The sequence below is a fragment of the Pan troglodytes genome, chromosome 7 (assembly GCF_028858775.2).
Source record: "Pan troglodytes isolate AG18354 chromosome 7, NHGRI_mPanTro3-v2.0_pri, whole genome shotgun sequence".
Taxonomy (NCBI): domain Eukaryota; kingdom Metazoa; phylum Chordata; class Mammalia; order Primates; family Hominidae; genus Pan; species Pan troglodytes.
In genome coordinates, this window is record NC_072405.2 from 75,657,180 (window position 1) to 75,681,007 (window position 23,828).

At 39.0% G+C, this 23,828-nt stretch overlaps 1 protein-coding gene and 1 pseudogene across 3 annotated transcripts in view; one reads left to right on the plus strand and one right to left on the minus strand.

Annotated features, from left to right (window-relative positions):
- PPP1R42 (protein phosphatase 1 regulatory subunit 42) overlaps nt 1–23,828 on the minus strand; it is a 66,985-nt gene that overhangs the window by 36,228 nt on the left and 6,929 nt on the right. For 2 of the 3 annotated variants that reach the window (XM_063816357.1, XM_003951274.5), the window contains exons 2-5: nt 17,289–17,501; nt 14,094–14,260; nt 12,617–12,755; nt 10,387–10,503 (exon numbers count right to left, since the gene is read on the minus strand). In XM_063816357.1, coding sequence (XP_063672427.1) covers nt 10,387–10,503; nt 12,617–12,755; nt 14,094–14,260; nt 17,289–17,417 — 552 coding nt within the window. In that variant the 5' untranslated portion in view covers nt 17,418–17,501. The remainder of the gene's footprint in view (nt 1–10,386; nt 10,504–12,616; nt 12,756–14,093; nt 14,261–17,288; nt 17,502–23,828) is intronic. The other variant, XM_016960234.3, reaches the window with a different exon arrangement.
- On the plus strand, nt 11,444–11,617 carry LOC112204329 (U2 spliceosomal RNA; annotated as a pseudogene).

A 23,828-nucleotide genomic window follows, 5' to 3' on the forward strand; every position in this document is an offset into this window, starting at 1 on the left:
CTATAACTTTCCCTCTAAGCATTACTTTACTGTATCCCACAAATTTTCAAATGTTTTGTTTTCATTTTCATTCAGTTCAAGTATTTTCTAATTTTCTTTGTGATTTCTATGGACTTTGTTTCATTTCATATGGATTATGTTGATAATTTTGTTTTTTGAGATAGGGTCTCACTCTGTTGCCCAGGCTGGAGTGCAGTGGTGTGATCTTGGTCACTGCAGCCTCCACCTCGTAGGCTCAAATGATCCTCCCAACTCAGCCTCCTGAGTAGCTGGGACTACAGGTGTGCACCACCATGCCTGGCTAATTTTTGTATTTTTAGTGGAGACAGGGTTTCACTATGTTGCCCAGGCTGGTCTTGAACTCCTGGGTTCAAAAATTCCACTTGCCTCAGCCTCCCAAAGTGATAGTATTAGAGGTGTGAGCCACTGCACCCAGCTCTAAATATTCTAACTCCTATTTTAAGGTAGGATGTTCTATAAGAGTAAATTAGATCAAGTTGGTTGGTTATGTTATACCTATCTTTTATATCATTACGGGTTTACTATCTGCTTGTTCTATCAACCAATGCAAGAGAAGTGTTGAAATCTCTGTTATAATTATGGGTTTGTCCATTTCTCCTTTTACTTCTGTGAATTTTTACTTCATATAGTTTGTAATTCTATTGCTAGGAGCATAACTTTGAGGATTGTTATGTTTTCCTAAAGAGTTGGCACTTTTTATCATTATAAATTTTCCTTATGTATCTCTGGTAATATTTCTTGTCCTAGAATCTTTTATTTTATATTAATGTAGCCATTTCATTTTTCATATTATTTGTGTTTGCAGTATATTTTTTTCATAATTTTATTTTTAACTCACATATCTTTATATATAAAATGTGTTTCTCTAGAGAGTACCATTGGATTTTTTTTTTTTTTTTTAAAGCATAGATAACAAGACCCAGGCTGCTCTCGAACTCCTGGGCTCAAGTGATCCTCCCACCTTGGCCTCCTAAAGTGCTGACATTACAGGCGTCACCATGCCCAGTTAAGATTGGATTTAAAAAAAAATCCGGTTCTACTATCTCTGCCTTTTAATTGAACTATTTAAATTATTTACATTAATATAATTATTAATATTAATATTAATATATAATTATTGATATTGGCTGAGTTTAAGACTACTGTCTTGCTATTTATCTTATCTGTTCTTTATTTCCTTTTTCTTTTCCTATCCCCTACTTTTTTGTGACATTTGAGTTTCTCTTATTGGCTTATTAGTTGTAAAAATCTTCGACTATATTTTAGTAGTTGCTTCAGGGTTTAAAACAATCATTTTTAAATATGCACAGGTTACTATCAAATAGCATGGTACTACTTCACATATAATGTAAAACTTTACAACAATATACCACTATTTTCTCCATTCCTGTCATTTGTGCTATTGTTAGTTTATTTTACTTTTACATGTCATAAACCTCATGCTATATGGTTATTATTTATTTTGCCTTCATTTTATTGCGTGTGTGGTTGCACACATCAGTGATCCCAGCTACAGTGAGGCTGTGGCAGGACGTTCACTTGAGCTCAGGAAATTTAGGCTGCAGTGAGCTGCGATCACACTACTGCACTACAGACTGGCCAACAGAGTAAGACTCTGTCTAAAAAAAAAATTATCTCAGGTTTTATTTTTCTTTATTTTGCCTTCATTTTTTTGAAGGATGGTTTCACTGGACATATATAATTCTAAGTTGACAAGGGTGTTTTCCTTTTAGCATTTTAAATATGTTTCATGATCTTCTGGCTTGCATTGCTTTTGACAAGAAGCTTGTAATAATTCTTATCTTTCTATGTACATAAAATATCTTTTAAATATCTTTTCTTCTGGTAGCTTTTAAGATGTCTATATATATTTTTTTACATGGAGTTTCACTCTTGTTGCCCAGGCTGGAGTGCAATGGCACGATCTCGGCTCACTGCAACCTCTGACTCCCGGGTTCAAGCAACTCTCCTGCCTCAGCTTCCCAAGTAGCTGGGACTACAGGCATGAGCCACTACACCTGGCTAATTTTGTATTTTTAGTAGAGACGTGGTTTCACCATGTTGGCCAGGCTAGTCATCAACTCCTGACCTCGAGTCATCCGCCCGCCTTGGCCTCCCAAAGTGTTGGGATTACAGGCATGAGCCACTGTGCCTGGCTTTTAAGATATTCTTATTATCATTGGTTTTCTAGCAATTTTACTGTAGTGTACTTTGGTGTAATTGTCTTTGGGATTTTCCTGTTTGGGTTTTGTTCAGCTTCATGGATCAGGGATTAAAATTTTCATCAAATTTGGCAATTTTGGGGCCACTTTTGTTGTTGTTCTGTGTTTGTTTGCTTGTTTGTTTTGTTTTGAGATAGGGGCTTGCTCTGTTGCCCCCGCTTTTTTTTTTTTCAGTGTTTTTTTTTTCCGTGCTTTACTTTGGATAATTCTAATACTATGTCTTTAAATTCGCTGATCTTTTCTTGTACAATGGCTAATCTACTTTTAATCCTATCCAATGAATTTTTTATGTTAGAAATATTTTTAGTCAGGCTTGGTGGCCCACGCCTGTAATCCCAGCACTTTGGGAGGCCGAGGCAGGTGGATCGCCTGAGGTCAGGAGTTCGAGACCAGTCTGGCCAACATGGTGAAACCCCCATCTCTACTAAAAATACAAAAAAAAAAAAATTAGCTGGGCGTGGTGGCGGGTGCCTGTAATCCCAGCTACTAGGCGGGGCTGAGGCAAGAGAATCTTTTGAACCCCGGAGGCGGAGGTTGCAGTGAGCTGAGATCGCACCATTGCACTTCAGCCTGGGCAACAAGAGCGAAACTCTGTCTCAAAAAAAAAAAAAGAAAGAAAGAAAGAAATATTTTTTAGCTCTAGAAGTTATGTTTTCCCCACACTTTCCATTTCTCTTCCCTTTCTGTTCATGATTTCTTTAAATTATACAGTATATTTATAATTTTTTTTTAAAGTCTTATCTCCTAATTCTATCCTTCATGTCATTTCTGGGTATTTTTTTTTTGACTGATTTTTCTCTGGTTATGATTTACATTTTCATGCTTCTTTTTTTTTTTTTTTTTTTTTTTTTTTTCACAAGACTACATCTGAAAGCAAGATTTTTGTGGTTCTTGTTTGCTGTTCCTCTCCCTGCACTGTGGTCAATATTCATCTTGTTTTTTCTCTTAGGGACAACAGGCCTGTGCTGCCTATTGTCCAAGGTCTGAAAAAGTTTCACATATTTTGTCTAGGTTTCTGTTTGTTTTTATGGAGGGCAATTCTGGTCCTGGTTACTACATCATGGCCCATTAGATTATCTTAAGATATAATTTAAAAACATATTTCTCCATTTTCCCCCTATTGCTGTGGTCCAAATATGTCCCCCAAAGTTCATATGTTGAAACTTTTTTTTTCCCCTGCCTTATTCTTCCTGGACATATGTTGAAACTTAATTGCCAATGCAGTAGTATTAAGAGATAGGCCTTTGGGGCTGGGTGTGGTGGCTCACGCCTGTAATCCCAGCACTTTGGGAAGCCAAGGCGGGTGGATCACAAGGTCAGGAGATTGAGACCATCCTGGCTAAGACGGTGAAACCCCGTCTCTACTAAAAGTACAAAAAATTAGCCGGGCGTGGTGGCGGGCGCCTGTAGTCCCAGCTACTCGGGAGGCTGAGGAAGGAGAATGGCGTGAACCTGGGAGGTGGAGCTGGCAGTGAGCCGAGATGGCACCACAGCACTCCAGCCTGGGTGACAGAGCGAGACTCCGTCTCAAAAAAAAAAAAAAGAGGTAGACCTTTAGGAAGTGACTAATTTATGAGGGCAGAGCCTTCATGAATGGATTAGAACCTTATAAAAGGGTGATTTTGCTCCTTTCATCCCTCTGCTGTATGAGGACACATCCCCTCTGAATGCCGCAAGGCTCTGTCTTGGAAGCAGAGAGCAGCCCTTGCCAGAAACCAAACTTTGCTGCCTTGATCTTAGACTTCCCAGCCTCCAGCACTTCCAGAAGTAGGTTTCTGCTGATAAATTAATCAGTCTCAGGTATTTTGTTATAGCAGCAAAAATGGACTAAGATACCTATTCTCTGATTCTGGTACTCTTATTAGTCATATATTGGATCTTCTGAATTAATTCTTTAAGTTTCTTTTTTACTTGCTTATATTCAGTTCTTTTTGTTTGTTCTTTCTGGGAGACTGTCAATTTTATCATTTAAACTTTATATTGAATATTTAATTTCCTCATCCTATTTTTAATTTCTAAGTGCTCTGTTATTCATGTTTCTTTTAAAAAATAGAATCTTGCTTTTATTTTGAGGTTATGGAATCTTTTTCATTTCTCTTAGGAAATTATAGTGGGATTTTAAAGGATTGTTTTCCTGTTTCCACATGATTTATTTCTTCGGAATTCTTTCTTTTTGTTTCCGTTTCTCTCTCTTTGATTTTAGAGGCTCTTTTCAGAGGTCTCCTAATCCTGAGCTGCCTGTTTATTCATGAAAGTGAATGAGAGCTTTCTGTGCAAGGGCAAGGCTTGTTGACTGTCTCACTGTGGGGCAACTGGGCAGGCAGCTGGCATTTTCCCTCTGAAACTCTTAAATGTCAGGATTGGGAGATGTTTTCTCTTGAGCTAGTCAGTTTCCCTAAAGAGGAATGAATTCACCAACTTTTGCCCAGCGTTTTAAAGCCATGTAGGCAGGGTTTTGAGAGTAGAGCCTACTTGTATGCATGAGAGGGAGAGAAATATTGGCTAACATTTCAGTGTTTAGTCTTTCATGAAATCCACCCGCTTTTTTTTTTTTTTTTTTTTTTTTTTAGCATTACCATTTGCTGTGGTTTTTGACCCACAGACTCTGTGGTTCAACTTCTTCACAAATTAAACTGGTCCCCTCTAACTTTGTTGTTCAGGTATTCTATCCAGGCATTCTTTAAACTCTCCTCTGCCCTCATGTTAACCATTCAATATCATTCAGTGCAGGTGGCCACTCCCTCTTTCTTGAAACTCCTTTTTCTCTTCTTCTACATCATTGACTCCTGATGGAACTGATCTCTAAATACTGGAGTGTTTTTGTGATTGGTCTTGGTCTCATTTTTTTCTCTGTCTCTATTGTCTTTCACCCCATGCCATGACTTTTAAATATCATGTAAATGCTGTTGACTCTCAAACTTTCCAATCTTACTTCTCCCTTAAACTCCAGATGCTTACTTGACATGTCCATTTCAATATCCAATAGGCATTTTACGAGGTGGAATTATTCTGTTTCTTCCTTATAAAGGCTACCAGTGTCTTCCTGGTTCCTCACACAAAATTTAGGAGTCATCCTGATTCCTTCCCTTCCTTTATGCCTACATCCTGCTCATCAACAAGTTATATGAATTCCACCTTAAAATATAACTCATTACTTCCAAACCCACCCACTCCTCTTCATCTCTAAGCAACCATCTTCTCTTATTTAACTTCTGCAGTAGTCTCCCAACTTATCTCTTTGCTGTCATTCTTGAAACTCATTCTTCATATAGCAATAGAGAATTGTTTTTTTTTTTAAAAAAATCCTTCAGTTGACAGAGGAAGGGAAGAAAAAGAAAACAATGCTTTCAGTGGCTTTCTATTGCACTTAGAATAAAGTAAAAACTTGTGATCGTATCCTAAAATGACCTTTATGATCTGGCCTCTGTGCCTTCCTTTCTAATCTCATATTGTACTGTTGCCTCTTCATTCACTCAACAGTGTATTTACTGAGCACCTACAATGTATCAGAAACTAAGCTAGGCACTGGGTACCATACTACAGTGTTCCTTGGACACTCAAGCTTTCTTTGGCCTCAGAGCCTTTGCATCTACTTTTGCTAGTGCCCGGCATGTTCTTTCCCTAGCTCTTTGCATATCTTCTTTCTCATCCTTCAGATCTCAATGTAAATGTCATTTCTTCCGAGGCCTTTCGTAATAACCTGATCTAAAATATCCGCTGACTCCTTTTTTTCTGTTATCTTATTTAATTCCTTCATAGCACTTTTCAAAATCTTCTCTGCTTAGGTCTCACTCTGTTATCCAGTCTGGAGTGCAGTGGGTGAATCACAGTTCACTGCTTCACTGCAGTCTTGCACTTTGGGACGAGGGATCCTGTCCTGGGCTCAAGCGATCCTCCCACCCCAGCCTCCTGAGTACCTGGGACTGAGTACCTAAGTACAGGCACATGCCATCACACGAAGCTAATTGCTAATTTCTTTTTTAATTTTTTTGTAGAGAAAAGGTCTTCTTGTGTTGTCCAGGCTGGTTTTGAATTCCTGGCCTCAAGCAATCCTCTCCTGCCTTGGCCTCCCAAAGTGCGGTGATTACAGGCATGAACCACCATACCCGGCCTTGCTTATGTATTTTTTTTTACCATTTCCTCCCTTGTCCCTCTGTAAAGTAAACGCCTTGAGGGTAGAGGCTTTTTTTTTTTTTTGAGATGGAGTCTCGCTCTGTCGTCCAGGCTGGAGTGCAGTAGTGCGATCTCGGCTCACTGCAAGCTATGCCTCCCGGGTTCACACCATTCTCCTGCCTCAGCCTCCCGAGTAGCTGGGACTACAGGCGCCCACACACCTGGCTAATTTTTTTGTATTTTTAGTAGAGATGGGGTTTCACCATGTTAGCCAGGATGGTCTCGATCTCCTGACCTTGTGATCCACCCGCCTCAGCCTCCCAAAGTGCTGGGATCACAGGCGTAAGCCACTGCGCCCGGCCTCTTTTTTTTTTTTAGTAGAGACAGAGTTTTACCATGTTGGCCAGGCTGGTCTCAAACCCCTGACCTCAAGTGATCCACCCACTTCAGCCTCCCAAAGTGCAGGGATTACAGGCGTGAGCCACTGTGCCTGGCCGAGGGTAGAGACTTTGTCTTATTTATCACGTATCTCCAGTATCTTAAGATGTGTTTTTCCAAGGACCTAGAACAGTGCCTGGCACATGTAATATATTATAGTAGTTCCCACCACCCCCTTGTTCAGTTGCCCTCAGTCAACTGTGGTCCAAAAATATTTAATGGAAAATCCCAGAGAAAATAATTTGTAAGTTCTAAAATGGATGCTCTTTTTTTCACTCTGTCGCCCAGGCTGGAGTGCAGTGGCACAATTCTGGCTTCCTGCAACCTCTGGCTCTGGGTTCAAGCAATTCTGCTTCAGCCTCCTGAGTAGCTGAGATTACAGGGTGTGCACCACTGCTCTGGGCAAATTATTGTATAAGGTTTCGCCATGTCAGCCAGGGTGATCTTGAACTCCTGGCCTCAAGTGATCGGCCTGCCTCGGCCTTCCAAAATGCTGGGATTACAGGCATCAGCCATCTAGCCCAGCTGAGTACAATGGATGCTATTCTGAGTATCATGATGAAATCTTGCACTGGCCTGTTTGTCCTGCCCGGGGCCATGAATTATTCCTTTGTCCAGCATTTCCATTCTATACATGCTACCAACCCATTAGTCACTTAGGTTATCATATCTACTGTGTCACTATTATAGTGCTTGTGTTCAAGCAACCCTTATTTCACTTGCCCCAAAGTGCAAAAGTAGTGATGCTGACATTGTAACTGTTCCTTTTTTTTTTTTTTTTTGAGACGGAGTCTTGCTCTGTCACCCAGGCTGGAATGCAGTGGCAGATCTTGGCTCACTGCAACCTTCGCCTCCCAGGTTCAAGTGATTTTCCTGCCTCAGCCTCCCAAGTAGCTGGGACTACAGGCGCCTGCCACCATGCACGGCTAATTTTTTGTATTTTTAGTAGAGATGGGGTTTCACCATGTTAGCCAGGATCGTCTCGATCTCCTGATTGAGTGTTGGTATTACAGGTGTGAGCCACCATGCCCAGCCTCCATTTATTATTATTGTTGTTAATCTCTTAGTATGCCTAATTTATAAATTAAACTTTATCATAGATATGTACATTTAGGAAAAACTAATATATGTAGCATTCGATACTACCCATGGTTTCAGGCATCCACTGAGGGTCTTAGAATGTAGCCTTCACAGATAAGTTGGGACTACTGTAAATATTTTTTAATAGATTAACTTGATGGGGAGGTTCAGGAAAAGCTACACAGGGGAGATGATATCAAGTTCAGTCTTTAAAGAGGATTTGGGCCATGGCAGTGGCTCATGCCTGTAATCCTAGCACTTTGGGAGGCCGAGGCAGGTGGATCACCTGAGGTTAGGAGTTCGAGACCAGTCTGGCCAACATGGCGAAACCCCATCTCTACTATAAATACAAAAATTAGCTGGGTGTGGTGGCACATGCCTGTAATCCCAGCTACTCGAGAGGCTGAGGAAGGAGAATCTCTTGAACCAAGGTGGTGAAGGTGGCAGTGAGCCAAGATCACACCACTGCTCTCCAGCCTGGATGACAGAGTGAGACTCTGTCTCAAAAAAAAAAAAAAAAAAAAGAGGATTCAGATGTTGGTCATTAGAATAATCAGCAACAATGAAGGTATTTATTTTGGCTGCACATTTATTCTGGTTATGCATTATTAACATGGTCTAAGAGTAATCATGTAGGCAAAACATCTTTGTCTTAATGTCATGCAGAAAAACCTCCTTTGGGATTATTTAGAGGCTAGAAGTTTTGCCCTGTTATCAAACTCCCCTTTCTCTGTTTGGAGTTAAAAAGCATAATAGAATAACTCTTTAAAAGTAATGGCCGTTACCAGGCTGGGTGCAGTGGCTCATGCCTAGAATCCCAGCACTTTGGGAGGCTGAGGCGGGCAGATCACTTGAGCTCAGGAGTTCGAGACCAGCCTGGCCAACATGGTGAAACCCTGTCTTTATTAAAATACAAAAATAAGCCAGGCATGGTGGTGCACATCTGTAGTCCCAGCTACTCGGGAGGCTGAGGCAGGAGAATGGCTTGAACCTGGGAGGCGGAGGTTTCAGTGACCCAAGATCACGCCACTGCACTCCAGCCTGGGCTACAGAGTGAGACTCCGTCTCAAAAAATAAAATAAAGGGCCGGGTTCGGTGGCTCACACCTGTAATCCCAGCACTTTGGGGGGCCGAGGTGGGCAGATCCCCTGAGGTCAGGAGTTCAAGACCAACCTGGCCAACCTGGTGAAATCCCATCTCTACTGAAAATATAAAAATTAGCTGGGTATGGTGGCAGGCACCTGTAATCCCAGATACTCGGGAGGCTGAGGCAGGAGAATCACTTGAACCTGGGAGGCAGAGGTTGCAGTGATTCAAGATCTCGCCATTGCACTCCAGTGTGGGTAACACAGACTCCGTCTCAAAATAAAAAGAAAAAAAAATGTAAAATGTATTTTAATTCAGAATTTATCCCATGAACGTCTTACATTTTTCACATTGTAAGTTGAAACAACTAATTGAGTTGTGCTTCCTAAGGTCTTCTTATTTTAAACATCCACCCTGATTATTCAATTGCATTTTAGATATTTTGAGGAATTCATTTGTGCTAGAATACATATATTTATTTTCATAATTATATATTGCTTATAACAGCTTTGGGATGAACCAGGTAATAGGTCTGAATTTGGAAACAAGGTCGACGTAACATTTTTAGGGTCACCAAATGGATGTGTGGAAGTAGTTCTGAAAACAAAAGCTGTTTTTGGGAGAAAGAAGCTCATTCTCCTTCCTGTGGTTCGTATGTCAAGAAATTATACCACAGCTCATTCCGTTGCCAAACCAGAAACTTTGAGGTCATAGCAATGGCTCAACTCATGGATGACTGTTTCGAGGAAGCCTTCTATAGCCCTAGGCTGACTTAGGGCTATCACAATACTTATAAAAACAGTATCATATTGTAGTCTCATTACTAGTTGATTGTAGGTTTATTGCAGATCAAGACCGTATATTCCTTCCTTTGTTCTACACTGAGTAGTATTAGTGCCTGACAAATATTTAGGTGGCCAATACATATTTGATTAAATGAATAATTGAATGAATATGGCATGATATGATATAACATGACATTAATATAGCTGGTAGAAATTAGAGTAAGTTCAGTCAGAATCATTTCAAGTACTTCCCCAAAAAGAAGTAGCCAAGAGAGAGTTCAGGTCTAGTCACAGTTACTAGAAACTCATTCATTGGGAGATCAGGCTTAAGGGGCAAGAAATCTAGTCTCTAGAAGAAAAAGTTTGATGGGAAAATAATGCAAAGAAGAGATACTTCCCTTCTCAGAGAAACTTTTATTCTGTTGGTGAGGGATACAGGTATTGGAGTATAAAGGAGAAAACTAAATAAGAGGACAGAATTATACACATAAATACATTGAGAAGTAGGGATTCATTAGCTAATTTTAGAACAAATCCAGAGTAGTTTTTAATGTGATATATTTATTTTATAGCTATTACAAAACATTTTTCAATCATAATTTCATGTAAATATCTTAAAAATTAATTTCTCTTTACACTACCTTCACATGCAGAAGTTGGTTGTCAACGGCTATGAGCTGATTAAGATTCTCCAGTATTTCTAAGTCTCTAATGTCATCAATATTATTATTGCTGATATTCAATATACAGAGGGATTTCTGTAAGAAAAATAACGAAGTTAGCATTAGTAAATAGTCTAAATACTGTATATAGGAACCAGAAATCCTAATCTTTGAAAAGTTTAAGCTTGATCAGTTCAGGTTGTTTTGTTCTTTAGGCAAAAACATCAAAAGCCATGAAATTCTTTTTATTGCATTTTTTTTTCAGATGAAAGTTTTAGAACCACAGTATGTCATATAACTTACCCGTTCTCCCTATAATTCCTCCATAAGTCATATTTTTCTTTTCCAAGATACAAAATAAACTTATAGAATAAAGAAGCCAAGAATCAAAAAGCAAAGAAAGAAAAAAAGATGCCCCAATAAACAAGTAACACAATATAGAAAAAATGCTTACTGTAGCTTTAGCAAATTATCATTTTGTGCTAAATATTACTAACATTTGTACTTACATAGGGGTGCGGTGGCTCATGCCTGTAATCTCAGCACTTTAGGAGGTGAAGCGGGCGGATCACTCGAGGTCAGGAGTTCAAGACCAGCCTGGCCAACATGGCGAAACCCCATCTCTACTAAAAATACAAAAAATTAGCTGGGCATGGTGCCACACGCCTGTAGTCCCAGCTACTCGGGAGGCTGAGGCAGGATAATCACTTGAACCTGGGAGGTGGAGGTTGCAGTGAGCAGAGATCGCGCCTGGGCGACAGAACAAAACTCTGTCTCAAAAAAAGATTTGTGCTTACATAGGAAGAAATAGTTTTTGTCTTTATTTTACTAAATAGGAAACACGACCAGGAATAAAATAATATCTGGTTTTTATTTTTCTCTCTACCTGTCTATATGGTTTTCTCTTATCAATCCATATGTTCAGGAACTACTTAAAATAATAATTAGCTAATTAACAGGAATTTCAGTGTTGCTGTAACACTAAATCAGAGTCATCTTATGAGGCTCAGGAATCTCTACCAAGATGGAGTCAATCATCACTTCATGGCCTTTTGGCTAAGATCAAGTGTAGTATCTGTTCTTGTTAGTTTAAGTTTAAAAAAAACATGGAGGCATCCATGCACAGCCAACCTTTAGAAAAAATATTTCCTGATACTAAAGTACTGGGAGAACTACCTCTTAATTTTTATAAATTTGGGTCAAAATCCATCCACTATCCTCTATTTCTGGGCCCTCTAAAATAAAACTGATGAGGCTGGGCACGGTGGCTCACGACTGTAATCCCAACACCGTAATCCCAGACTAGCCTGGCCAACATGGTGAAACCCCATCTCTACTAAAAATACAAAAATTAGCCAGGCGTGGTGGCGCACGCCTGTAGTCCCAGCTACTTGGGACGCTGAGGCAGAAGAATTGCTTGAACCGGGGAGGTGGAGGTTGCAGTGAGCAGAGGTCATGCCACTGCACTCCAGCTTGGGCGACAGGGTTTTTTTAATTTTTCAAATAAAAATAAAATAAAATAAAACTGATGAAATCTGTAAAACAACTACCATGTCCCATTTATGTCTCCTGCCCCAGAATTAAAGTTAGCCTGTCCCAACAAGCCTCTTGTTTTGAGGATTAGCAGGAGCCTAAGTGGTACCCTCTGGCTTCTCAATTTATTGTGGCACCTCCATCCAATGTGACTGGTTTCAGGCGACACAGTTGGAGCCCCAACCCCAGGGCTCCCAGGCCTACATAGTTCTGATGTGGTAGAGCAATCTACAATCAAATCAGGATCCCAGGAGAAAACAACTTATTATTCCAATGGCTCTCTACTAGATTGTTTAAAAGTTTCCAAATAATTGCACATTCCTCTCTCCTTAGGCTTTTTCCTAAAATTTAAAGTGTTGAGCCATGATAATCACCAAGGTCCACACTATGAATGAATGAACATCTGTATTAGAACTTCAGTTAACATACCTTTTCACATTCTTCTTTTCATCCTTCCAGTTACCCAAAGAGGCAGGTTTTATTATCCCACTTTATAAATGCTGAGTCTCTGAGATTGTACATGAGAAAATCAGCTTCAGTCCTCAGATAAGCTCTGAGCTGGCCATATAACATGAAGAGGATGTACAATGTCCAAATATACCTTCACCACATTCCTGTTTCATTATAACTTGTTAATCACTATATTCCTTGTCAAAATATTCAAATGTGAACTTACTGCCAGAGAATGAAGAGTTCTTGGATCAAACAGAAGCTTTTCCCCAAGGGGAAGCCTCTGATTCTCAACATGAAGCTCTCTTAGTTCTCCTAATTCTTCTAAACCTTCTATGACAGCAATGTAATTGCCTCCCAGATACCTGCAAAACATAGACATAATTCTAAACAGACATTCTGAGAATGTCATGGTCTTTATTAAACGTGACAAAAGTGTAATAACAAAATCACTGAGCTGAACAAAATTATAAATGTGGAATGTTGTGTTATATTGAATCTATGAAAGGTTGGTTTATCTAAATGAGAACAAATTATATTCTTACACTTAATTTAGTCTAAAAGTACATTTTTTTTTTGCTTTTTAAAAAAGTGAGCAAATTGCAACATACAATTCATATGTTGCCTAACATATGAAAAGCCCTGGTAGATAGTTTGATAATAACCATTTCTGGGTTGTAGGTTTAAAAAATGAAGATTTCACGGCTAGACACAGTGGTTCACACCTGTAATCCCAGCACTTTGGGAGCCTGGGAGTTTAAGACCAGTCTGGGCAACATAGGGAGATCCCATCTCTAAATGAATAAATAAATAAATAAATAAATAAATAAATAAATAAATAAGCAAGCCAGTCAGTTATTGTGGTGCATACTTGTGGTCCCAGCTACTCAGGAAGCTGAAGTGGGAAGATCACCTGGACCTAGGACATCAAGGCTGAGATGAGTCATGATTGCGCCACTGCATTCCAGCCTGGGCGACAGAGCGAGACTCTGTCTCAAAACCAAGAGATAAAAGGAAAAATGAAGATATCTGGGCCTAACCCCTGGAGATTCTAATTTGGATATGTAGGTTGGAACCCAGTGCTCTGCATTTTTAATAAGCATTCACCAGCCAACTCTTGTGTCCCCATTCTGAGGCTTTTAGCCGTTTCTTTGAGGAGCATGATAGTTATTCCAGTCTGGGGAAATTGGATCCACCAATCTTCGTTGTCTAATTATAATCACTATAGGTAGTAAATGCCTTTTTACAATCAAGTTTACATCAATTGGATCAATTATATGACGCAGATGGTATGAGATATATGATTCTGAAAGGCACATAACTCATCTGGGTTCCATGGAAACTTCTTTTATCAGTTGAGCCTACATGAGGATGTTTTAAGTATCCCTATTAGCCCTTAAGACAACCCTTCCCCAGAATGAAAAGTATATCAGGCTTAATGAAACACAAATTATTAATATTATATGTGAAACAATTTACTTCTTGTTAATAATAGTACGAGAAAATAGAAATTGAGGTCTGTTCCACAAAACCCATGTGGGAATCATATGGTTTTTTTTTCATATAAGTATGAAATCATATCAATTTCATATTGAATTTACTTTTGGAATTTAATGCAAAAAATGGAAATGCCTTCATGCAAAAAAATGTAAGTACCATAATCATAAAAATCAGATACATTATTAAAAAATAAAAGCACTTACAGTTTTTCCAGTTTCTTTAATGACCTGAGGTTCTCTATATATGAAATACAATTGTTTTGTAGGTACAAGTGGGTCAGATTTGTGGCATAATTCAGGTTAGTGATTTGACTAATACAATTATCATATAAATATAAAACACTAAGATTTTTGCAAAGAGAGAGGTCTTCCTAAAAGGGAAACAAAAACATGTCAAATGTAATTTCTCCTGAAAACTTAAAAGTTTGTTTTTAACAAAAATTTTCAGTTGATTATTCTACAAATTTCTCTAAGGTTAATATAAAAGAACAGTATTTCTCTGTTCTTGGCACAGTTAAAACAAGACTAGACTGATTACAAAAGAAATTCTGTAATATATTTTTCCTTTTTTAGAAATTCTGTAATTATATCAATAAAACTGGAATTGTTAAGATTTTCCCAGTGCAAGCAATTTTCCTTGGAAGCAATTAGGCTCCTCTGGAAGTTGGAGCATTGAATAAATTATTGTCTCAACATTATAAATAAGGTTTAATATTTCTGTAGAATTGGAAGTCAACTATTGTGGTTTACAATACTGAAAACTGGGAGTCATCTAGATATCCAAGAATAATAGATTATTATTTTTTTTTTTTCCTGAGATGGAGTCTCATTCTGTTGGCCAGGCTGGAGTGCAGTGACGCCATCTCGGCTCACCATAACCTCCGCCTCCTGGGTTCAAGCGATTCTCCTGCCTCAGTCTTCTGAGTAGCTGGGACTACAGGTGTGTGCCACCATGCCCGGCTAATTTTTGTATTTTTAGTAGAGACGGGGTTTCACTATGTTGGCTAGGCTGGTCTCGAACTCCTGACCTCGTGATCCACCTGCCTGGGCCTCCCAAAGTGCTGGGATTACAGGTGTGAGCCACCGCGCCCAGCCTCATAGATTAATTTTTTAAAAACTATGATAATGCTATCAAAAGAAATACTGTAGAACCATTAAATATCCTTTTGTTTCTTCAGTAATATCTAATACATAGTTAAGTGAAATTCATAATATATAGTTAAGTGAAAATAGTACATTCAATATGACCCACTACTGTAAAATTATATGAATAAAAGACTGAAAGGATATTACCTAAATATTAAAAGTGATTGTGTCTGAATAGGATTACATTCTTTCTTATTATATGTATATTATATGAAAAAGAACATCAATTACTTTTTTTTTTTTTTTTTTGAAACAGGGTCTGCCCAGGCTGGTGTCAAACTCCTGGGCTCAAGTGATCCTAGCGCCCTAGCCTCTCGAGTAGCTGGGATTATAGGCATGCGCCACCATGCCCAGCTACCAGTTACTTTTGAGATAAAATAATTAAAGGGATTTTTTAAAAGGCTGCCATTTCTTGTGTCATGGCAGATCAGCCTAGAGTAAATAGACAAGCGGTAAAGTGAAGTTCTGCTCAAAAATTTCTCAGCCTTCATTAAGTTAACTTCTTTTAAAATACAGCTATGTGTTGGAAACTGTAAGTTTAGAAGTTATTCTCATTTTAGTGTGAATTACTTTAACCAATTTGCCTTCCTTCTAACAAAAATCATCCACCCTGGAGGAGCACTGATTGATGTGAGGACAGAGTATGAAATAGGGGCTTTACTGGGGGCTCTCCAGAGAAAGTAGTCTTACATGATATGATGAGGTAGAGAGTTCTGGGCAACAAAAGAGAAACATTAGGTTTGGGCAAAGGAATTCATGGGAAGAAGGATCACCAGGAAACCAGAAAGGGATCTAGAATGGGAGCTGGGTTGGGGTCCCTACAAAAAAACCAAGCATTTAATTGATCATTTTGCCTGGGGCATTAGTATTTCTTTCATTTGTTCAATAAATATTTATTAAGTACATGAGTCAGGCATTGTAATGGATGAGGGATTTAGAGTGATGTGAAACAATAGACATGATTTCTGCCCTCAGGTAGTTCCTGTGTTTCCAAGAAAATTTAGCTCACCTGTAGTCTAGCATTTACTGTAGACAACAGATACCAACACAAATGGCCTAAGAGTGTTATTGCAGCCTTTAAAGTTTCCCAAATTACAGCCAAGAATTACCTTAGTGCTGAGAAAATGTAGTTTCAGATTATATCCAGATAAATATAAACTTGTCTGATGTAATTGACCCAGTATAACATACATTTACATAACCAGTTAAATTCTGTGCAAAAAAGATTTCACTGTTAAACTCTTTTTTTCTTGTGTGAATTTTAATTTTTATTTCCATAGTTTTTGGGGTAAAGGTGGTTTTTGGTTATGTGGATAGGTTCTTCTTTTTTGAGACGTAGTCTCACTTTGTTGCCCAGGCTGTATTACAGGTGTGACCCACCACGCTTAGCCAGGATAAATTCTTTAGTGGTGAGTTCTGAGATTTTAGTGCATCCTTCACCTGAGCAGTGTATGCTGTACCCAATATGTAGTCTTTTATCCCTCATCCCCTTCCCAACCTTCCCTCACTGTTAAACTTTTGAAAAATGGTACTCACATACTTACTTCTTAACATTTTGGTATATTTAAAAAATTTATATTTCAAGGTTTTACAATAATACAAAAGTAATTAGTATCTATGAAATTATTTCCCAACATACACTTTCAAATCTAGTTTGCTACACTATACAGTGTTGTAGGAGAACTGTAATACATATATTTAATCTATGTACTTAAAAATCACAATAGTATATTTTATAGATTTAATTTTAACAAATTTAAAATCACAAGTAGGAAGTTAAAATAAAAACACAATATAAAGCTTACTGATAAAAATAAGTTAATAAGGCCGAGTGCAGTGGCTCGCGTGTGTAATCCCAGCACTTTGGAAGGCCAAGGCAGGCGGATCACTTCTTGAGCTCAGAAGTCTGAGCTCAAGAACTCAACATGGTAAACCTGGGCAACATGGTGAAACACCATCTGTACTAAAAATACAAAAGTTAGCTGGGCATGGTGGCACATGCCTGTAATCCCAGCTACTCGGTAGGCTGAGGTACAAGAGTCGCTTGAACCTGGGAGGTGGAGGTTGCAGTGAGCTTTGATCATGTCACTATACTCCAGCCTGGGCAACAGACGGAGAGAGACTCTATCTCAAAAAAAAAAAGTTAATAAGAATAATGAAAATATAGTTAAAATATTAGGTATGCCCCCAAACCAATTCCTAAATTTTACATTATTAATTATATAAAATAGGAAATAATTTCAAAGTTCTTACAATTGCATCTATATTTTTGTCTGAAAAATTTATATGAGTTATTTTCTTCAGGCACTGTGAAATGGTTTCTTCTTTTCGGGGTTTAAGATTGCTGTTTCTGGCAATTAGATCCAAGGTCAGTCGAACCATAATTTCTTTATAAATCAAACTCTCAGCAAAAGCTCTGTTTTGACACCATGTCAAGAAGTAGGTTTAGGTATTATTTCCAACTTTCTGAAGATTAAAGAAAAAAGGAGCATTATGATATCATAGCAATTTAAGGAAAAGTTATTCTGACTTACTCTTTAAATAATTCCCTTATATGAAACTATTTGATAAGCTAGTTTATAGACATTTTTAGGGGCACTGAGGTATTTTCTAAGTTTATAGACATAACTTCATAAAAAGATTTAAAGCATCAAAATTAAACGCACAATACTCATTACTCATTCACTTTTACTTTTAAATCTTTTTTTCTTCCTGAGTAGTATTTGAATCATTGCAAGTATCTTTTTTTCTTTTCTTTTTTTTTTTTGAGACGGAGTTTCGCTCTTGTCACCCAGGCTGGAGTGCAGTGGCACAATCTCAGCTCACTGCAATCTCCGCCTCCCAGGTTCAAGCGATTCTCCTGTCTCAAGCCTCCCGAGTAGCTGGGATTACAGGAGCGTGCTACCACGCCCAGCTAATTTTTATATTTTTAGTAGAGATGGGTTTTCACCATATTGGCCAGGCTGGTCTCCAACTCCTGAGCTCAGGCAATTGGCCAGCCTCGGCCTCCCAAAGTGCTGAGATTACAGGCGTGAGCCACCGCGCCCGACCTCTTTTTTCTTTTAAGAGACTGGATCTCATGTTATGGTTCCCAGGCTGGCGTGTAGTGGCTATTCACAGGCATGTAGGCATGATCATAGTGCACTGCAACCTTTTTTTTTTTTTTTTTTTTTTGAGACAACTCTCGCTCTGTCGCCAGGCTGGAGTGCAGTGGCACGGTCTTGGCTGACTGCAACCTCCGTCTCCTGGGTTCAAACGATTCTCCTGCCTCAGCCTCCCAAGCAGCTGGGATTACAGGCATGTGCCACTATACCCAGCAAATTTTTGTATTTTTAGTAGAAATGGGGTTTCACCATGTTAGCCAGGCTGGTCTTGAACTCCTGACCTTGAGATCCGCCCACCTCGGCTTCCCAAAGTGCTGGGATTACAGGAGTGAGCCACCGTGCCTGGCCCCCACATTTTTTTTTTTTTTTTTTTTTTTTAGAGACGGAGTCTTGCTCTGTCTCCCAGGCTGGAGTGCAGTGGCGCAATCTCGGCTCACCGCAACCTCCGCCTCCCTGGTTAAAGCAATTCACCTGCCTCAGCCTCCCAAGTAGCTGGGACTATAGGCACACGCCGCCATGCCCGGCTAATTTTTTTTTTTTTAATTTTAATGGAGACGGGGTTTCACTGTGTTGCTCAGGCTGGTCTCGAACTCCTGAGCTCAGGCAATTGGCCTGCCTCGGCCTCCCAAAGTGCTAGGATTACAGGCATGAGCCACTGCGCCCGAGCCATGCACTGCAATCTTTGAACTCCTGGGCTCAAGTGTTCCTCCTGCCTATGTCTCAGCTGGGACCTACAGGGGTGCACCATTACGCCTGGTTTATGAGCATCTTTTTTTTTTTTTTTTTGAGATAGTCTCGCTCTGTTGCGCAGGCTGGAGTGCAGTGGCGTGATCTCGGCTCACTGCAACCTCTGCCTCCCGGGTTCAAGCAATTCTCTGCCTCAGGCTCCCGAGTAGCTGGGATTACAGGCGCCCACCACCATGCCCGGCTAATTTTTGTATTTTTAGTAGACACGGGTTTCATCATCTTGGCCAGGCTGGTCTTGAACTCCTGACCTCGTGATCCACCCACCTCGGCCTCCCAAAGTGCTAGGATTACAGGCGTGAGCCATCGCGCCCGGCCTTATGAGCATCTTTTAAAGGATTATTATTCACTCTTGGAGTAAAAAAGGCCCTCGAGGAATATCCTCCAATGTTCTCATTTCACAGGTGAAGAAACTAAGTCCCGGCCGGGCGCGGTGGCTCACGCCTGTAATCCCAGCACTTTGGGAGGCCGAGGCGGGCGGATCACGAGGTCAGGAGATCGAGACCATCCTGGCTAACACGGTGAAACCCCGTCTCTACTAAAAATACAAAAAATTAGCCGGGCGTGGTAGCGGGCGCCTGTAGTCCCAGCTACTCGGGAGGCTGAGGCAGGAGAATGGCGTGAACCCGGGAGGCGGAGCTTGCAGTGAGCCGAGATCGCGCCACTGCACTCCAGCCTGGGCGACAGAGCGAGACTCCGTCTCAAAAAAAAAAAAAAAAAAAAAAAAAAAAAGAAACTAAGTCCCCAGCACTTTGGGAGGCCGAGGCGGGTGGATCACAAGGTCAGGAGATCGAGACCATCCTGGCTAACACGGTGAAACCTCTACTAAAAAATACAAAAAATTAGCCAGGCATGGTGGCGGGCGCCTGTAGTCCCAGCTACGTGGGAGGCTGAGGCAGGAGAATGGCGTGAACCTGGGAGGGGGAGCTTGTAGTGAGCCGAGATCACGCCACTGCACTCCAGCCTGGGCGACAGAGCGAGACTCCACCTCAACAACAAAAAAAAAAAAAAAGAAAAGAAAAAAAGAAACTAAGTCCCAGAGATTTATCTTAAGCTACTCAAGCTAGTGACAGTTGAGAAAGGGACCAGGTCTCTTGGCTCCTTTTCCCATAGTACCCATAGAGACCATATGTCTGAAACCCCTAAATCAGAACACATGGTGTGAAAACCTTAAGTACATAGGACAATGGTGCAAAATACTTGAAAATGAAGCTGGCCTAGAAATTTATGTTTTATTAGTACAACCATAATCCACAAAGAGGCAACATAATCCAGGGTTTTTTGTTGTGTTTTGTTTTTGTTGTTGTTGTTGTTTTTTTTTTTTTTGATATGAAGTCTTGCTCTTGTTGCCCAGGCTGGAGTGCAATGGCGCGATCTCGGCTCACTGCAACCTCCGCCTCCTGGGTTCAAGCAATTCTGGCTCAGCCTCCCGAGTAGCTGAGATTAACAGGCGCCTGCTACCATGCCCGGCTAATTTTTGTATTTTTAGTAGAGACAGGGTTTCACCATGTTGGCCAGGCTAGTCTCGAACTCCTGACCTCAGGTGATCTGCCTGCCTCAGCCTCCTAAAGTGCCGGGAGTACAGGCGTGAGCCACTGAGCTCGGCCAATCCAGGGTTTTTCAATCCAGATTGCCTGGTTCAAATTTTGGCTTCATCACTTACTAGTTAGGCATCTTGGGCAGGTTACTTCAATTTCTTACAAAGTAAGGATAATAATAGTCCCTATTTCCAAGGGATAATGTGAGGATTGGTGAAATAATCATTATAGAGTGTTCTGCACAGTACCTGGTACATAGGTCAATAAACATTTGCTATCATTATTATTATTCTGTTACTGGTTTGTTCACAGATAAGGTTATCTTAACTGTATCACCAGAAATATATCAGGACTGTTAAATATGGGAAACATGCCGGGGGGCGGTGGTGCGTGTTTGTAGTTCTGGCTACTCGGTAGGCTGAGGCAAGAGGATTGCTTGAGCCCACGAGTTCCAGGTTAGCGTAAGCTATGATCATGCCACTGCACTCCAGCCTGGGTGACAGAGGGAGACTGTCTCTAAATAAGTAAATAAAATATTGCCATATATTGTCTATAGATTTGAGGTAACCCATTTTTTCAATTGCCCAGGAAGTATAGCTATTTAAGTGATAAGTATCCCAGTTTCCCCAATTGTGCTTCACATTCTTTTACTACAAATGTAACCAAAAACACAGTTTAAAATTAAACATTATTCCAGTGTATATGGAATTTAACCAATAAAATACCTCAATGTGAACAATATTCTGTATATGAAATCAGTGCTTAGAAGGAAAAATGAATTCAGTAGACTATAAATTAAATTTGTATACTCACACATTGGCATTACCCAGGCTATGTTATTATAAATTGCCCACAATAAAATATTTGAAGATATGGAATGTATTCTTAGACTCTTCAAAATGCAAAGTATAGCCTACAGAATAAAATTATAAAATCTTAAGCCTCAGAACTGAGCAGAAAAAAAAATTATAAAATCTTCATAGATTTTTGAAATTTGCATATATCTGATTATTTTATAACAAAATTTTAAGCTTATTGTTGACTTTTCAGACCACATTTCAAATATGATACTATATTCTGAACAAAGTGTCTAATTCAATAAAAATAACATTACCTTGAAAATATTTCATAAAATATTTCATGATAAAAGTATAAGAATAGTATAACACCCATGGACCCACAGGTCAGCTTAAAATATAAAACATTACAAATACATTTGAAACCCCTCTATACCTTTCTTCCTCTTCATTCTTTTAAATTTAGGATTTATCTAAAATTTAGACTATTCATGTTTTTATGCTTTTACTACAGATGTATGTATACCTAAACCATATATAGTACTGTTTTTCACAATTTTACATGTTATCAATGATATTAATGATATTATTCTGTCTTTAGCTTTCTTTTCTGCTTTATGTTTTGTTTGTGAGAGTCATCTGGGTTGATGTATGTAGCTCTACAATATCTACTATACAATATTCCATTGTAAGAAATTAATTTTTCCTAATGATTGATCTTTGAGTATTTCTTTTTTTTTTCACTTTTACAATGTTGCCTTTATGATTTTGTATATATCATTTAGCACATGTGCAAGAGCTTCTTTAAGGTTTAAAACTAGGAGTGGCCACTTCTGGGTTGGACATTTCAACTTTACTATATACTGCCAAATTTTTCTCCAAAGGAATTTTACCACTGGCAAGTAAAAGAGTTCCCACTGCTCTGCACCATTGTTGGCACCTGATATTGGCAATCTTTAACTTTTTGCCAAGCTGATGGGTATAAAATGATATCTCACTACTGTGTTTTAATTTGCCATTCTCTACTTATTGAGAGACTGAGAGTATTTTCCTGATTATTGGCCATGTGGAGTTTCTCTTCTGTTAATTGCTATTTCTTATATTTTGCCCATTTTTCCTACTGAGTTCTGCTTTTCTAAGAAATTTTTAGAACACACACACATTTCTATTAGATACTAATATTTCATTGATAATATGTGTTGCAAATGTCTTTTCCCAGACTGTAGATTGTCTTTTCTCTTTTTCACTTGTTAGTTTGCTTTTAATGGTATCTTCTAAAAAACAGAAGCTTTACTTTTTAATATAGTCAAATGTATCACTATTTTTCTCATGTTTTGTGCTTTTTGTGGCTTATTTAATAACTCCTTCCCTACCTTAATTTCAGAAAAAAAAGACCTATATATTCTTCTGAACATGTTAAAGTTTTCCTTGATGCATTTTGGTCTTTATCTAGAGTTGATTACTGTGTAGGAAGTGAGATATTCAATATTTTTTTCCTTATGAGAACCAATTACCCCAGTACTTGGGGTGTTTTCTCTTCTATGGTTCTTTTCTCTTCCATTATTTATATATTTATCTCCATGACAACACGGTCTTAATTAGTATAGATTAATAATCTCTCTCTCTACTTGGGTTATTCTTGGTCCTTGACTCTTTCATATAAACTTTAACATCAATTTTTCATTTCATGAAAAGTCCTTTCATGATTTTGTTAGGAATTGCAAATTTATAAACAATTCATGAAGCACTGACATTTCTCTAATATCAAGTCTTCTTTTCCATGAGTACGGTAAGTCTCTCCATTTTGGTAGTGCTAATTTAATGATTTTCAGTAGTTAAAATTTTTTCTTTTATATTTAAGGCCATGCATAAGTTTTTTGTTTTGTTTTGTTTTTTCATTTGTTTGTTTGTTTTTGAGACAGGGTCTCGCTCTGTACAGTGGCCTGATCTCGATTCAGTGCAGTTTCCATCTCCCAGTCTCAAGGGATCCTCCCATCTCAGCCTTCCGAGAAGCTGGGACTACAAGCCTGCGCCAGCATGCCCAGCTAATTTTTGTATTTTTAGTAGAGATGGGGGTTTTGCCAAGTTGCCAGGGGAATTTCAAACTCTTGGGCGAAAGCAATCCACCTGCCTCGGCCTCCCAAACTGTTGGGATTGCAGGCATGAGCCACCATGCCCAGCTCGAGTTTTTATTTTTGAGTTATTGGGATCATAGATTTTTGTTGATATTGCAAATGTTATTCTTTTAGAAATTGTATTTTCTGTTTGTAGCCACCGTATAGAAATGCAGTATTTTAAAAATATTGATTTTATATCCAGCAACACTGGTAAGGACACATTAATTTTATTTTATAGAGTCTTTGGGTTTTCCATGTAGACAATCAGATTATATATGAGTAACAGTCTACTACTTCCCAAACCTTTTATCTCTTTTTTTTCTTTTTTATTGTGTTATTGCACTGGCTAGGACCTCTAGGAACAATGTTGAATAGAAGCGATGAGGGCGTATACACTTGTCTTATTGATGTTCTCAAAGGAAATACTTGCAACATTTCACCAAGTATGATATCTGCTGTAAGTTTTTTTTTTAGTATGATATTTGCTGTAAAT